Source organism: Polistes fuscatus, unplaced genomic scaffold (genome assembly GCF_010416935.1).
Source record: "Polistes fuscatus isolate 324 unplaced genomic scaffold, CU_Pfus_HIC Scaffold2, whole genome shotgun sequence".
In the NCBI taxonomy this organism is placed as follows: domain Eukaryota; kingdom Metazoa; phylum Arthropoda; class Insecta; order Hymenoptera; family Vespidae; genus Polistes; species Polistes fuscatus.
Window position 1 is genome coordinate 5,550,740 of NW_025113096.1, and position 17,572 is coordinate 5,568,311.

At 39.4% G+C, this 17,572-nt stretch overlaps 1 protein-coding gene across 1 annotated transcript in view; it reads left to right on the top strand.

Moving 5' to 3' along the window:
• LOC122516442 (protein grainyhead) overlaps positions 1-17,572 on the top strand; it is a 72,180-nt gene that overhangs the window by 37,706 nt on the left and 16,902 nt on the right. Inside the window, exon 4 of the mRNA XM_043634242.1 lies at positions 15,446-15,949. Coding sequence (XP_043490177.1) covers positions 15,446-15,949 — 504 coding nt within the window. The remainder of the gene's footprint in view (positions 1-15,445; positions 15,950-17,572) is intronic.

Consider the following 17,572-nt stretch of genomic DNA (forward strand, 5'->3'; position numbering starts at 1 on the left):
TAGTCCAATACCAAATGGGTCGGGGGTTTAAGATTTTCTGCGGAGGATTAGGGGGCCAGTCCCGTCGTGCTTTATTACAATATTTTCTAGGCCACCGGCAATTAACTTATTCGTCTACGTATATTATAACACGTTGCCATTTACACGTTGCTTTTTGTCTTTTTATTATTTATATTGAATGAAAATTAATTACAATTTTTCTAACGTCGTATAATAGTGGCATCTAATAATAAAAAACAAAAAAACGAAATAAGACAGAAAATCCAATGTATAAAGAAATATTTTCGCGTCCAACGTTCCCCCGGTTAAATATAAATTTCCTTGATATGAATATTCATGAACGCGGTCGGTAAATATTCGATCGCGAGAGAAACCGAAACGTTTCACCGTTTGAATAGACGTAATCGCGACACATGTACACACAGAGATTCCTTCCTTCTTACATTACTCTTTCTTTTTTAGGAGATACTAGGCGTCCCGAGTATCGCGAAAACGTTATTGCTTTCGGAGTGACGATTTGTCTTACGTAATTTTACTACCTAATATGCGCATTACATCGGCCTTATCTGATTTCGTTCGTTAACATTTTCAAGACGTCGTCGTAACGCTTTTTTTCTTACTTATCGGCGCATCTAAAATGCATTTACGAAAAAAGAAATACCGATAAATAAATAAATGTAAAGGAAAAGGGAATAGAATGAGCGCGAAAAAGAGAGGCACCATTTAAAATCCGTTAAACTTCGAAGAAAATAACTACCGTGTATGTTTTTACGCGCGACAGAAAGTCATTTTTTTTAAACGAGAAATGATTTGTGGTAAAATACTGTTGCGAGACTAGACTTCTCATTCGTCTTTCGAGAAAACTCAACGACCTTGCCGACTTCTTCCTCTTTTCCATCTATCGAATATATTCGTGTAATAGGTGATTATTTATTTCGTGTCTGTAACATCTCTACGATATAATATTAGTACTTCTTTTTAACATGTTTAATATCCAACGTGTAGAATCTAGTAATAAATTTCCCAAATTTGATTGATTCGAAATGAAACTAAAGGAATGCCATTAAGATTTGTACATTGAAACGATAGTTACAATCGAATATGTTACGTTAAGTTATCCGAATAAGTTCCGCGTTTCGGATTTAAATACTCGGATTATGCGAAAGAAGCAGGTCGGTCAAGGAAGGAAGGGTCCGAGAGGAGAGGTGTTTGAATATTTCCGAGCAGGTAAAATATACGCTCGATTAAAATAACGATTTCGTAAATTACTTCTTCAACTTTTCTCACGACTCTCGATATTCGAAATGTACGATCGTCGTCGTTGATCTTTCGAAGAAGCTTCGTCTATCTGAATTTTCTTTCGTTTCTTTCGAGCAAGAAAAAAAAGAAGAAAAACTACAAAAAATAAAATTAAAAAAAAGTTTACCCTCGAGCAAAGGAGAGCCGTTACACGTGAACGATGCACAAATGCCTATAAGCGAGAAATGACATATATTGAGAATTTTAGTCGGGACACGATAAACAGGTAGACTTAACGAGGAATGATTTGTCGATCGGCTAGTCTTGAAAAGCCTGGAGGCCATATACGTGCATTACAGAAAGACGATGTATGGCTTACCCCGGACGCACCCTTTTCCTGCCTATCGAGTCTTCCAAATCCTCGAGAAAAACCACCTGTGTCACTTCTTACCTTCGGTTCACATATTTCATACTCAAAACCTCGCACGCAAACTCTTTTTATGATATCCATGAGGGGGTTTTTTTTTCTCTTTTTTTTCCCTTCTTTCCAAAAGTTGAGACGAAAAAATATCAGTGTTTCTTTCAACTCGCAGAAGATTATTAAATTTATTTATTTATATCTAGAATTTTCTAAAATATAAACTAACGATAACAGAGAAATTATTGCAAAATGTAATTTCTTGTATTTAATCCATAATAAAAAAGAAATGCCCATGGAATACAACTGATATTCAACATGCACGTATTGTTGACAATATATTTTTCATTTTAATTATCAATGACGCGATTAATTCCGGAAAAAAAGATTACTTCACGTTAACTAATATATACACGCACATATACGTATAAGATGTCTAAAGATGATGTATCACTGAAAGAATCTAACTAATGGAAACGACGCTGTGAAATAGTAAAGATTAGTTAACGGGGCAAGATATACTCGTACATATTCGGGATATTCCATATGGTTGGCCGACTTCGAACTGGTTTGCCGGAGGCGCACCATGGTTGAGCCGAATTACGAAAAGGACACAACGAAAACGACGAGCTGAACGTGGTGGAGATCATGCTTCAGAAAAGCGGACCAAACATCCCCCTCTCTTTCACTTACGTTTCTACGGACGAGCGGTCGCTTTGTTCCCCAAAAAAGAACCAAAAAGAAAGAAACAGAGAGAGAGAGAGAGAGAGAGAAAGCGTGCAAAACCAATCTCATTATACGAAATGGTTTCGTCGAAAGTGTTTAAAGAGCATCGAAAAAGAAACGATAAGTAACAAATTTTTCCCCTCAATCATCGAATTTCGTCGATGGTTAACCAAATTAACACGTTATCCTTCTTCCCAATTTACAATTACGATCAAAAATGTTCGCGTTTTCGTATTAGACATTATTGAAATATTAAGTCCCTGAAATTTTGTAATAGAAATGATATCCAGATAGGAAATATTTTCATTTGAAATACGACACCAATTACGTAAGAGTGTCCTCGAAAAGTAAAATGACTAATTTATAAATCTCAGATTTTGATTGAAAGCCATTTTGATTCATGGCAAGTTGAAACGTTTTGTTCACTGTTCGCCGATCATCATTTTTCTACAGGATACATCGATTAAGATGTTATCGGGATCTTAAATTACAGAGTCATAATTGAAAAGGCTTTTTAGGTAGGTTAAACGAGCTAGAAGCACGATCGCATTGCACGCGTACGTGATTAAGAGTCATTAAAGTGCTTAATGCGATCGCGGCATGATGTTCGGGCGTTACGTCGTACACGTTCACGGTGCTAATACCTCCCTATTCACAAAAGCATAAGCGTCTAATCATTTCGAAAACGATCCTTATAAAATATCACAACGGCATATCGTATCGATCTATCCTATCTCTCGTATCTTTCGAAAGTAACAACTTGGAAAGTATTAATAAATAACGTGTTCGACACGGTAATTAAATAGACGTTTTTATTTTAACTAAACACGTACCGTTTAAAATTACATTATTTTTGTTTTTAAAATCCGTCCACATATAACATTGATATCTCGTCGATAGTTTTTCAATCGTAGAAAATATTTTCTACGGGGAAAACATTACTCACTCCTTATCGTCGACAAATTCATCGATGGTCTCGTAATTATCAGATTATTTTTTTACGTTTTACGAACGTATCGTTTAAAATTAAATCGAGGGAGAAAAAAGAGAAATGCGCGTTTAAGAATGTCGATATCTTGTCGTAAAAAAGGAAAAAAAACAATCGGCATATCGCGAATGGGGGGAGGGGAGGAAAATGATTGAAGAAAGATTGATACGTTGGATAATTCATCAACGATCTCGTAATTTGTGCGGTTCGTTTCTGAGCATTGAACTTTCTTCCCACCTCTCTGTGTCCCTCCCTCCTCTGGAAGATTACCGGTGTGTTGTTCGCACGATGATCATCGTATCTCGTTACGTAATGTCAAGCACGGTCTATGCGCTCTCGGACGATTGATTTTTTCCGGATGGTCTTTGCAACCATAGGACGGACACGTTCATTGGCATCACCAAAGAGTGGGAAGTTAATAAAAGCATTGGAAAATATAAGGAAAAAACAAATCAATATAATATATTGACCGGCTAAATTCCTGTTTGTCGAGCTGAGTAATAATTATCGATTTGACGCATAATTAATTAGCCACCGTGAAAAACTATTTGCGTAATCGATTAACGATTTCTTCCTTTTCTTTTTTTTTCTCTCGCCGATTCGATTTAAAATGATAAAGGCACGGTACATAAAGATCCTTTCAAATAATAACGAAGAAAGAAAGAAATATTACCTTTTTGTCGATAAGTCATAAATTTCTTTTATATTCATACATGTACGATATCAAATCTCTTTCCCTCTCTTTCTCTCTTTCTTTCATACATTCGCAAGTACGAATAAGTACGTTTGACTGGTCACACTGACGAGGTACTTCCAACTCTCCTGTATACCCACTACTTCGCTATCTCGTACGTATACGTAAGCTGAATTCCTATAATGGGTATGCAAGTGGCAAAGCAGGTTCCATTCATTCATGTTCGGAGCGAATGCACTAGTGGCCTACCATTTACAATTTCCCATTTACCATTTACCGTCGTCCTCTCCTAGCACGTGCTACCTGTTGCTTCTGTGTTTGTTTCTACGGTCTCGTGCTGGAATCAGATGATAGAGAAAGATGACAAATCGTTAGAAAACGCATCCCTTCGACATTTTCATAAGTTCAATTTAATCAATTTAAAAAAAAAGAAGAAAAATATATAAAATATATTTGAGAAGATAATGGAAGAGAGTAGAAATAAAAAAAAAAAGAAAGAAAGAAATAGGAGATACAAGAAGCTTAAAGAGGTAGAAAGAAGAAAAAAAAAAGGGCAACGTATATGCATCCCCGATTGGTAGTATTCGGCGTAATAACCGTAATTGAGAATAATGATACGTAGCGTGATAGTGTGAGGTAATGCGTTGCATAGAAAGAATTCTTTCTATTTCAAAACCGCGATCCGCTCTGTAATTTCATATATGGTGTATATAAGTAACACATGCGTGTGTCCTGACCGTTCTTGGACACCCTTTTTCTTTCTTACCTTTTTTTGTCCCCCCTATTTTTATTTCTTTCTTTTTCTTTTTTTTCTCTCCCTTTCTCTCTCTCTCTCTCTTTCTCTCTTTCTCTCTTTTTCTATCTCCTTCAAGGATAAGCGACTTTTACAAAAGACATTCTCGTAAATCGTGGATAATGAGACGATACGATAGTCGCGTTTTCAAGAACGGTAGGTTATTATTGTAAAGTAAGTGTAGAGGAGAAGTCGTAAGGTTATTTTGAAATAAACGATGAAAAGGGATCGATATATGTTTTTTCTTTCTTTCTTTCTTATTTGCTTTAGTATGATACATCCTCGGTTCGAATCCCAGGGTAGAAATTTGTCGAGCCTAAAAATCTACGAGGCCATACATCAGTTGAGTATCGTTATTAGTAATCTCCGCTTTAGAGACTAAAGGTTCGTGCACGGTATCAGTTGAGTGAGAGAGAGAGAGAGAGAGCAACATAATACAAGATCTTTCGTATCGATATTCCATTTCCAGCTTAAACGCATTTGTCATTCGGGGACAGAACGATGCTGGAGATAAATCTCTTAACGGTAGAACTTTTCAACTTGGAAGCCAGGACTTACTCGCGTGCACTCTGGACATTGTGTAATGACTTATGCGGAAATTTTAAATACTCTGTCCAGGTTAGACGTTAACGTCAAAATGAAAAATTCCAAGTGGATTCGCTCGAACGATTTCTCGTGCCAGGTTTAACGACGACAACAACGACGACGACGACGACGACTACGAAATCAAATGGTTCCGTGAAATATAAAACTTAAATTAAAAAAATGATGTTCATTATATCAAAAAGATTTTACCGATGTGTCTTAGCGATATAAAAGAAAATGAAAATACAACGAACAGATGTTACAATCGGACGAATTCGATCGCGTTTAATTTGACACCGTCCACCCCTGGGGTCGCTTCATATGAATTTCAAATGTCGTTGTCCGATCCTCATCAAGAATGTTCTAAACCAAAACCGACGAGTTAATTTAATCTAATACAAGGAAAGGAACAAGTTAATCTTACAATGTTATTCCGACGAGTGACTCGTTTCGGGTTACGTTGATTTTTCGAGACAACGACATGAAAATTGAAGAAAGTAAGAAAGTGTGTGGGTGTTACGAAGCGTGTACAAATCTACAATACTATATACACATAGAAATACTCAACTAGTATTCTTAAATGAGCAATGTCACGCATCGAATCACTCGAAGGCACGCGCAACCATGCTCCAAGCATTTTTCCATCAGTTTATACTCGATTAAACGTCTCGCGGTGAATTATTTAATAGAGAAAATATCCGGCGTATCGATGACGCAAGCGATAGTTCAACAAACGCTAAAATGAAAATCTCTCTAACGATTGCTATTAAATGTTAAATATCAAATAGGAAGAAAAAAAAGTATACACAAAGTATACACATTTCTCGATATAACTCTATAACTTTTCTTCGAACGTTTAAACGATTTCCTTGCACCGTAATCATCACGCATTGCAAATTAATGAAAATTAAACTCACCGAAACCCACAATCATTTTCAATATTCTATCTCCAATATCCATGAGTCAAACGATCGGTAATTTAATATTTAAAAAAGTATACCTCTCAAATTCCAAGCGTACCGATTCGTTAATTAGGTCTCCACGTGGGCTCTGATTAATTCTTTAAACACGCGTGTACTGCTTACGCCTTTTTCTTTAATATTCAATCTGTCTGTCTCTCTCTCTCTTTCTTTCTTTCTTTCTTTCTTGGCTGAGTTTGCATCCACGCGCGAGACATCACAATGAGAGACAATAGGTGCTTCTTGTTGATTGTACCAAGGCTCTCGAGAAACGCATAGAGGTGCAGGGAGGTGTGAAAGAGGATAATAATATAGAGTTACTTCAAAAGAGAGAGAAAGAGAGAGAGAGATGTTCGTCTCTCTTTTTCTCGCTGGTTTCATATCGATACAGTTTCCTTTCTCTGTTTCTCTCGGTCTATCCTTTTTATCCCTTTCGCTCATACGAGTCGTTTGCTTCGATCCTACCCTCTCTCATTTCTTCCACGTACGTCGTCCCTTTTTCCCTGCCTCTTCCTCGGTCCAGCACCTTCCTATATATATAATATACACGATAATGCAATGAAAAGAGAAAGAGAATGAATGATTTTTTGGTAGCTTAACAGCGGGACATCCCGAGCGCGTTTCTTAACGAAATCCCATCCCATTATTTTCCCGGTTGCGGCACACTTTCGCGCTTGCACCACGTGAAAAGTCATTTCTCGCTATACTGAATGAAAAATAGGGTCACGATGCTCGGTGTTAGCCGAGCCATTGTGCAAAACGGAAAGATGATACGCGTTGTGTGCGTATATTCTATCTTCCTTTTTTATTTCCTTTTTTTTTCTCGTTCTCTCGTCGCACTTTGCGGAATAAAAAATAAATAAATAAAAGTAAAGAAAAATAAAAAGAAGAGAGAGAAAGAGAAAGAAAGAAAAAGAGGAAAATAGGAAGGAACATTATCATCCTCTGGCAGAATCTCCGAGGCGATATCCGATTAATATTCAACACGCCAAAGATATCTCTTCTCTCTCGTGCAAAGATGCGCGAGGAGCTCTTAATATTTCTTGTAAGTCATCGACTCGGATATTACGCGGTTCTTTCGCGCTTATAAACGACCGTTTAACTTCCACCACCGTGGATATTCTTCCTGAATTCCTTGACGCAGTCGACACGACTCGACTTCGTCGTCTCTCCTTCACCTCCTTGAATTTTTACTGGCTTCCCCCATCGGCTCTCCTTCTCTCTCTCTCTCTCTCTTCTCTTTATCTTTCTCTTTGAACAAGCGAAAAAGGTTTCCACATCGTTGATGATTTATAGCCTCGAAAACTATACGTATCGATTTTATTCTTCCTTTTTTTGTTTTTTTTTTTTTATATTAAATCGTATAAGAGAAATATATGAGCAAAAGAAGAAGAAGAAGAAAAAGAAAAAAGAAAAACGTATAACCATGTAGGTATACCTAATCGCATACGAGTTTAAAACTATACTTACAATAGATATACATACTTATATTTTTTTTTAAAAAGGCGTCGTTAAAAATATAACAACGGTCCGTTACTTTCCGTGATAATTCAGATTAGCCGAGCAGCGAAATAAGAAACGGATGGAAACTTCCTCGGACTATCTATCAACTCTTTTAGGACATTAACGTGTAAACGTACGTTTCAAAGGGGAAATCGTTCGAGCTATTTGTATTATCGCTTTTCTTTCCTTCTTGGTTCTTCTTTTTTTTTCTTTTTCTTCCCCCCCCACCCCTCTTTCTACCTCCTTCCCTGCTCCAATCACCACTTCTTCCCCTGCCCCTGCCCCCCACTGCCGACGACGAAACTCAAAGCGATACATAAAACGAATGCTAATTGTTCTCGTCCTGTCGGTGTAATTTTAAAGCTATGTAGGAAGTCCGGGGCACTGCGCTTATCCTATCAGCCGTTACGCTGGGATAGCCACACGTTTCGTATCCCTTTTTCCTCTCCCGTTTCTCCCCTTACCCTCTTACTAATCCTAGAACTTTCAACCTTTTTCCTTTTACAATCAACAACACTCGAAAACGCGTTCGTTCAGTCGTCGTCGTCGTCGTCGTCGTAGAGATAGAACGTACTCGTTGGATATGACTTGAAAAAAAAAAAAGAAAAGAAAAAGAGGAAAACAAAAATGGACTCCGAAGAGAGATAGAAGAGAGTACTGCGTTCCCTCCTCCTCCACCTCCTCCTCCTCCTCCTCCCCCAGCCCTCCTACGAAAGAAAGATAACGAGCACCTTACTATACTTCGTTTCAAACTACGGTTTGCCTAATCCGGTAGTCTCGCGTACGCTATTAGAAGAAAAAAAATTCGAGAGAACCATAACGGGGAGGCACGCGTTCGCGTTCCTTCCGAAGGATTCAGAGTAGACTTCGATGGAATTGATTTTTCCAACGACATTTTATCCCCAACGAGATAACGATACGCCCCGAGTTTCTTGCGTATAGTTTTCTTACCTTTGCAAAACGGTCTAACGCACGTGCGCGTTACTCAACGATACGTTTTAAATTAGTTTGCATATTTTTTTGTTTCTTTTTTTTTTTTTAATTATCTACTCCACCCCAGTCCCACTCCCCCGTCTGCGTATCTATAAAAGTTCGAATTTGAATGAACGCTAATGCGATTTGGAAGTACAAAACAAAAGTGTAGAAATATGATTCGTTATTTAAATTTTTGATTTAATTGCGCATCGATATCGGTATTCTTACTTAACTCTTTTTTCGTTTATATTCTTTTCGTAAAAATAATAAAATTTATATCGATCACTATTATCATCGCGGGGTTTATGATCGTCGCAACGACCGTGAGAGAATGACCTGTCGGATACGGCGTTTTATCTGTGAAAAATAAAAAAGCAAACATACACGGCGCATCGGCATGCGGCATATACTTGTGCTCGGATATTAAAAAGAAGATGATAAAAAAAGAAATCGGGGAGAAAGGATGAAAGGGTTGACGGGGATCATCCATCCATCAAAGTCACTCCAGGGGTACCCTTCGTTCGTTCCGATTCTCTCTCTCTCTCTCTCTCTCTATGTGTATTTCTTTCTTTCTCTTAACTCTACTGTTTGATGACGGACAACGTGCGCGCTGAAACGCGTATTACGCTTCCGAAAGAGAAAGATAAAAAAGAAAAAGAAAAAAAGACAAGGGCGACGAAAGAGCACATTGTCACGATATCGAACACTAATACTCTGATTCCACGTAAGGAAAAAGGGCATCTTCATGTGAAGAAAGAAAGAGAGAGAGAGAGGGGATTTATAAAAATGATAATTATGAGAGCAAAGTAATATCAGCGAAAGCTGCCGTAAAAGAGTATTATGGGTTAGCTGAGGATCGAACTCGCGTGTCTCGCAACCATATCGGGAGGTGCACGCATCCCCAGCCCACGTATTAAATCGCCGACTCGAAGTGGAAAGGAAAACGATCGGGGAAGAAGAAGGGATCGAGGGAGACATTTAGTCGTTTCTTTTTTTTCTTACCCTTTTTTTCTATTTTTTTTTTAATTCATTCTTATCCTTCTCTTAAGTTGCTCGTACTTAGTCTCGCGATGGCTTGCCGCCGGAAGTTACCGGTTACTCGGGATAGAGACCAGAGGAATAACGATCCTGAAGTCTTCGAACAGCGTCGTGTTCGTCCCAAAAGAACGAGTCCTGTTCGAGGAAGATAAAATGAGAATTTAAACAAGAGCGAGAGAGAGAAGGCGGTACCACCATTTCTTTCAATAAAATTACGCGATAACGAAGACGCCTATCTTACTGACCGTAAGCATTTTCCAACCGTGCACGCGGAAATTAACGTAATTAAAGCTCTCTCTCTCTCTCTCTCTGTCTGTCTGTCCGTCTATTTGTTTCTTTTCTTTGTTAGATCCGATGATTGAAATTAATCGAGTCGACGTATGGTGTACTCCTTCACTCGAACGCAACTTTAAACGACGACGTCCAGAAACTTCCTAGCTCTTTCTCTTTCCTTACACTTAATATTTTATTTTCTCGTTCGAGATCTCTCTTGTCGATTTTCCGCCTCCTCCATCGATTAACCTACGAATGACTTAATCCACGAACATAAATTCCGTTATCGATCTCAATACTCATACTCGGGGGATCGACTAATTATACGAAACTATTAGTTCCTTGATTACGAGACTTTCATAAATAGTTTTCTTATCTCTTTTGTTTTTTTTTTTTAATACTCATCTTTCTCTCTCTCTCACAGGTTTTACAGTTTAATTACAACTCTTCCTCGCGTAGAATTATTAATATCGTTCTATGTTATTATGTTACTTATTTAGTTATAGCATACGTTCGATCGTTCCCTTCCTACGAATTAACTTATACCCTTACGTTATTTTTTTAATCAAAAAAGACTATTTCTCCTGACTCAATTAATCTCCAGATTTTCATATACATATATGTAGGGAATATTTTTGTAACTCTACAGATTAAATTACTCTGCGATTTCTTTGTTAACTCTAACTCTTAACTCTTAAGCTCTTTATTTTGACTCTTTTTTACTCTTTACTCTGATATTGATACTCTACTCTTTAAACTCTTTAAACTCTTACACTCTTTATACTCGTTATATTCGTTAATACACTCATCGATACTCCACTCTTTATACTCGCTAAACTCTTACACTCGTCTATACTCTAATCTTTAAACTCTTACACTCGTTAATACACTCGTCTATACACTCGTACCCCTCTGCCCATTTTCTCACCTTATATACTTTCTTCTTCTCGTCTTCCCGGCATCCACGCTAAATACACACATACACACATACTCTCTCATTCCCTTCATACTACAATAAAAAACGATATTTCTTATGTCTTTCTTGAAAAACAACTTCGCTTGATCGTTCTCGAAATGCTTATATAATTAGCAACTGTCGTTCTCGAATATTCGAATCTTGATGTTTCTGTTCACACTTTTTCTAACTCTATATGAACGACAAACGACTTTTAATTTCGTTTGAAAAACGTATAAATTTAATCACGATCGTTCTTGAATATTCGAATCTTCAAGCTTCTTATTCACATTTTTTTCTAATCCTACATATATATTATACGTTAAGTCATATATATATATATAGATAGAACCTACCTACCGGTTGGCCAGGAATATAAGTTTAGTCTGTTAAATTAGTATGCGTGTCGCGATGAGAGTCACTCTGGCAAACGACGGATACGTGTGAGCAAGCTTAGACAACGACATCAGATCGAGATAGTTATCAAAATAAAGCAGAGCATACGTTATACCTGGCATTTTCCACTCCATATATCACCCACGAATGGGTCTCCGCATATTCTTCACCATCTTGGAGAACCTGCACAACTTACATATATGTGATATCTTCCTATCGATGTTTCCTTCCTTCCTTCCTTTCTTTCCTAGCAAATAAGGAAATGAAATTTGAAAAAAAATATCGAACGGTAGAAACTGCAACGATAAGTTCTTATAACATATGTTTAACATCTTTGTGAAGCATACAGGTACGAGATCGTAAAACAACGGTTGAGAAGTGCACGGAGGCGACTTTATTGAAATGCGAAAGATGGAGCAAACAGGGTGAGTTCTTCGGTCGCGTGGACAATACACCCACGGAATATTAAACGACTGTTTCTTTCTCTTCTTACTCTTTGTGCGTTCTACCTACCTGCAACATTTACGTATTGAGGTAGGTGCATACGCCACTGCGAATGTAACTATCGCGCATACGTTTACATTTCTCTAAATGCATATATCTATGGGTGGATTCTAAAGTAAAACCTCCCACCTTCCTTTTCCTCTATCTATGTTAATTCAAACGTAAGTTATGTTTTACCGTGTTATTACATGCCGTGGAATCATTGAACAGGACTCGTCTATCGAATGACTTCTTTCGACTATTATTTCAATCATTCTTTCTCATCTTTCAATGATCGTTAGCATCGGTTAAAGTTCATCGGTTAAATCCCATCCAACTCGACATCTGCCATAAACTACCTTCTCGACCTTTTGAAGGCTCACCGACGCAAGTCGGTGAGCCGTAAACGACGGGAATTATGATGGATAGACTCTCTCAATCTTAAGTTAGACGTGAGCTAGCATAAGTTCGTAGGATTTGTGAGAAAGATCGACTGGTAAGTAAGTTTCAAAAAGTATCGTGTAAAAATATAATTGCCGTTGTTAAAATCTATAAATATGTGTGAGAAAAAGTAAGGTGAAGTAAAAAAGGAAAAAAAAATCGATCAAACTCATCCTCGAAGTCCTTCCTTATTCTGCATAGTCTGAAAGCAAGTAGTTGCGAGAGAAGGTAAATCAAATAAGAGTTCGAAAACCGGATACGCAGGTGATGTCTCTCGCGGAGGGTTCTTTCGAATTTGCATATGTATCCGGCAGGCTATACGGATCACCCTTAAAATTTTCTTTTTCAACGGTATAAAACGAAAGAGAGTTCAAAGATTCGTTCGCAAGTCTGTCTTCTCGTGCTCCCGTTGAGAGAGAGAGAGAAAAAAAAGAAAGAAAGAGATAAAAATAAGAAAACAACCCTGATATTACGCATAAAGTTAAAATTACATATACGTACGTATATAAAATGTCTTAAGGGTTGTTTTATATTTATCCGTATATTTTCTCTATACATAAAGCAACCCTATATATATATATATATATATATAGGGTTTTTTCCCCGTTAGCAGGCGACACGAGTGTATTCCGAGCACGTAGGCGCTACTACGTGCTCGCATTATTCCGAAATTCGTTCGTCGAAGCGCGAGTTCTTCGAGTGCTCTTCTCAAACGCTCGCGTTTTTCTTTGACCATCGTAAGCGACGGTAGATCGGTGCCGTTTGCAGGAGAGACTACTAGCAGCATCGGTAGCGGTAGCAGCAGCAGCAGCAGCAACAGCAACAACAGCAACAGCAGCAGCAGCACGCCGCTGTGTTTTCTTTCGTCCTTCGAAGACTCAAAGGTAGAACGCGCCGCGCATCGTCGAAAATCTTCGTGGAACGCGCCGAGAAAAACTTGCACGTCCTGCTTCTTCATTCGATTCTTCTCCTCCTCTTCCTCCTCCTCCTCCCCCCGCCCTTTTTCTTTACTCTTTCGAGATAGTTCGAGACGAGGCCGGGACAACGCAAAAGCTTATTCGGCGCTTCGATGACACTGACATCGATCTCTCGATAACATGTAACTTCGAATTCGCATGATCACGAAGCTACGTTCATTTTTGCCCGACTCGTGAAATTCCTTCCACGGATAATAAGCTTACCGTCTCGATCCACGTAGTCGTTTATAAAAACCAACCAACGTAGAATCCAACAATAACGGGGGAAAAACGATTCAACGGGGAAAAAAAGAAAGTGCATCCGACCGATAGGAAAAGCAGCATAGGGTTGGCGCTGATCTAAATGATTGTTAACGCGTTTTCATCGCGAATTCAATTCTCGCGCCCTCGTGATCACGAATAAAAATGATTCGTCTAAACGAGATAACCGGATTCAGATATCATTCACAGAAAAATCACTTACGTATGAATTATTCGCGCGAATTCTACGAGAGCCCGTGTAAGAGGGGTGATAGGACTCGATAGAATTTAAGAGAGGGATGTAGTGCCTGTGCAAACAGTCACCAAGGAAAATATTTGCACAGGATAACTCGGTCCCTCATTATCAGGGTGGCTGCCTCTTTCTCTCTCCCTCTCTCCCTCTCTCTCTCTTTCTTTCACTTTACTCTTTCGCTCTTTCGGAAGCTGACGGTTATCCAGGTGCGGCCGAAGAAGAAATAAGAGAACGTGGCGTACACACGAGAGAAGGAAAAGGAGAGTAAGGGTAAGGGTAAGAGAAAGCGAGAGAAGAAGAGATTGATTTTACATGCATAAATTAGAGAGGACGAACCTTTATTCCATCGCACAGGGTTGGAATTGGGATTGGAATTGGGATCTACGTACGTACATGCAAACGTATATACATACATACATATAGAAAGGAGAAGAGAAGAGAAGAGAAGAGAAGAGAGTATAAATTGATGACTGTAGGCAAAAGGCAGGGGTTTATAATAATTAATCTTCGTACGTGTATATATCTTGCCCTCTCTTTCTTTCTCTTCTTCATCCTCTTCTTCTTCTTCTTCTTCTTGTTCTTCTTCTTCGTTTACTCTCTTCCTCTTAAGGATTGCAAAGAGGCATCTGCCTATACCAGTGGCAGAGTAAGAATCGTTCACCGAGATTGTATTTGTACTGCCAACAGATAATTCTCTCCCTCTCTCTCTCTCGTTCCTTCTTTTTTCTATCCGTTTTTTTTCTTCCTTCGCTTTTTTAAATATCCTCATGAATCGCATCATCACAGATAGTTCCCCCCCCCACCCCATTTATAGCCGGAAGATATTACACCGATGGAAAGTAAGAAACGGTGACAAATATCCGAACGTCTGTTCGATGCGGTTGCAATGAAAATCATGGCTGGCTCGGGTATTTGCCAGTTGAAGATAAGAAATAAGATGGACTCTAGGAGGGGAATTGGGAGGAGGAATGGGGTAGAAGAAGGAGGCGATTAGATATCGTGATGTATAGGTCGACGATAAATTATAGTCGAGGAATATAGGCGCGAGAGAAGGACTCCGATGACTTCCATCGTTGGTGGTCATTGCTAAATTGAGGAATCATCGTTGCGCGCAAGAGATCGTCGTTAATTGATAAATTCGATGAGTCTGGGAATAATTTATCGCGTTACCTGCACGGCCGGTTTGCTACTACCATCCGAACGGTTCCTTCAGATTTTTCTCTTCCATCTTCTTCTTCTTATTCTTCTTCTTATTCATCTCTTTCTCGTTCGTTCGGTCGAACGGCAACGTTAACAGTCTGCGACCTTCGGAGAAAGACGTCTTTCTAAATGATCAGCTTAGCCTTTGGATGGAACCCTAGTAGCGCTTCGGTCCGACGCGAATTCTAATTCCTCGAAAACGTTGAGACGCGTTAGTCGTAAAGTATATTTTTCAAGTTGGAATGGTATTTTCAAAGGTAAAACTAAAAGATCGAGAAATTTATATCGTATAATTGTTGTTTCCGACAGACGGCGAAGTCGGAGCGAGGAAGAGACGAACGGGAGCGTTACCGTCGGCGACGAGTCTCAACAACAACAGCAGCAACAACAACAACAACAACAACAGCAAGGCTACGTATCCCAACGCGAAAGTCAAGAGGAGGAGGAAGAATTAGCAGCGGAGGAGGCTGCCGCGGCTCAGGCTGCGGCTCAGGCTGCGGCTCAGGCTGCGGCACAAGCTGCGGCTCAGTCCCTTCAGAGTGGAAACGAGGAGGCTGATCCGGAAGTTCACAAGAGAGTAACTGCGGTGCAGGTGCAGGTGCAGGGTATGGAGGGCGATTGGCGCGCCTATTGCGAGCATCCGCTCTCCGTTGCGACCGCGGCAATGCTAAATCTCCAACAACAGCATCAGGTCTCGACTGTTGCAAGCCATGGCGACGATCCAGCAGCTTCTTACGTTTACGAGTACTACAAGCTACCGGAAAAAGCCACAACCGATGTCAAACTACCCCCGACGCACGAGCTTTGGTCCACGTAAGTGTTTTGCCGCTTAATTTAATTTATTTGATTTGATGCTACTCCTCCTAACACGTAGGTGTGAACGCACGTGTCGTCGGCTCGCATACCACGGTACCCTCTACCATCGGTAGAACTCGATTAGCGTAGATCTTGCGATAGTCGGCGAGTAAGTGACGTTAAAAACACACCCAGCGCAATTCAACTCGTGTTGACGTTAATTACCGGAGCCGTGAGCCGTGTGGAAGGGAGCACGATTAATAACGGTGACCGTGCAAACGAGGAAACACTCCCGGCAAGATTTATCTATACGAGAGTTATTTAGAAACACCGAGAACGCGTATACCTAACCAAGTATTCAATTATATGATTTGTTTTTGGTACGAATGTTGAGACTTCGTCTGAATCTATGAAAGATAACGGGAGACCTATAACTATTTCCTTTCGCTAACAAGCATCTCATAAAAGTCTCGCACCCCGTCGTCACCCCGATAATAGAAATTCGATGGAGGACGCGGCAACCCGAAGGATTTCTAAATAATTTACCGTCAAGGTGATATAAATCTTTCGAGAACGATAGGAGTGCCTATTTATATCACGCAGAAAGAGAGAGAGAAGCTTTCCGGTACATTTGCTCGGTTTGCAAACTGCATCAAACGAGATGGTACAGGTTTCGTGAGACTGTAGCATGCATCATCGTCCCTCTTTCTTACCGATATTCTTCTAGGGGTGGTCTCTTGCCCTTATATTTTGGATCCGCGCGAGACGAAAGTAGGTAGAATTCGGCTCTGGCAATAGCAACAACAGCACCACGGAATTCTAAGTCTTCGGGGGGTTAATAGCATAACCCCCGTTATATACCCCTTTTTTTGAAGGAGCCACTATGTATCCTACTTTTGATTTATATCAGCCGCTTAGCATATTTTGTAATTTACTGTTGAGAATCTTCTCTCTGCAACGTACGAATCCTGATGTCTACTTTCTTTCTTTCTTTCTTTCTTTCTTTCTTTCTTGCTCGGTGCTTTGGTATGGTAGTAGAGTAAAAGTAGAATAGTTCTACCGAACGACCTCGCCGTGGGGAGAAGAGATTCCACCCTAATCTTCCCTCGCATCTACTTCTCCCTTACACCGAGAGGTGTAGAGAGTGAGAGAGAGAGAGAGAGAGAGAATAAGAGAAAAATAAAGAGAAAAAAAGTGCGATAACATCTCGACAATTTGTACAACGGTAGATCGTTAAACCTCGTCTCGGTTGCATCGATAAAAGCTAAAGAGGAAACTAGAGAGAGGAAAAGTTGAGAAAAAGGGTACGACTTTAATCCAATTTCATTGCACCCTGGTGTCAGGGATCTTGCGAGAAGGAAGAAAAAAAAATAATAATAATAATAATGAATACGGTATACCATGTTATCTTACTCGAGACGAAATTTCTCCTAAATAAAAATACAAGATAAAAAGAAATACTTTGTGTTGGTAAAGCGAGAGAAAGTAAATAAAGATTCAGTTAATCGATGTTTAGACGCGCGTCGACAGTCGTTAGGAAAGTTACTATCCCTCGTGATCGTAGTAAAGGTTTAAATCTTTTTCCTTTTTTTTCCTTAATCATCCGACGTCGTTCGGTTATAGCAAGTCCAAGAAGGACCG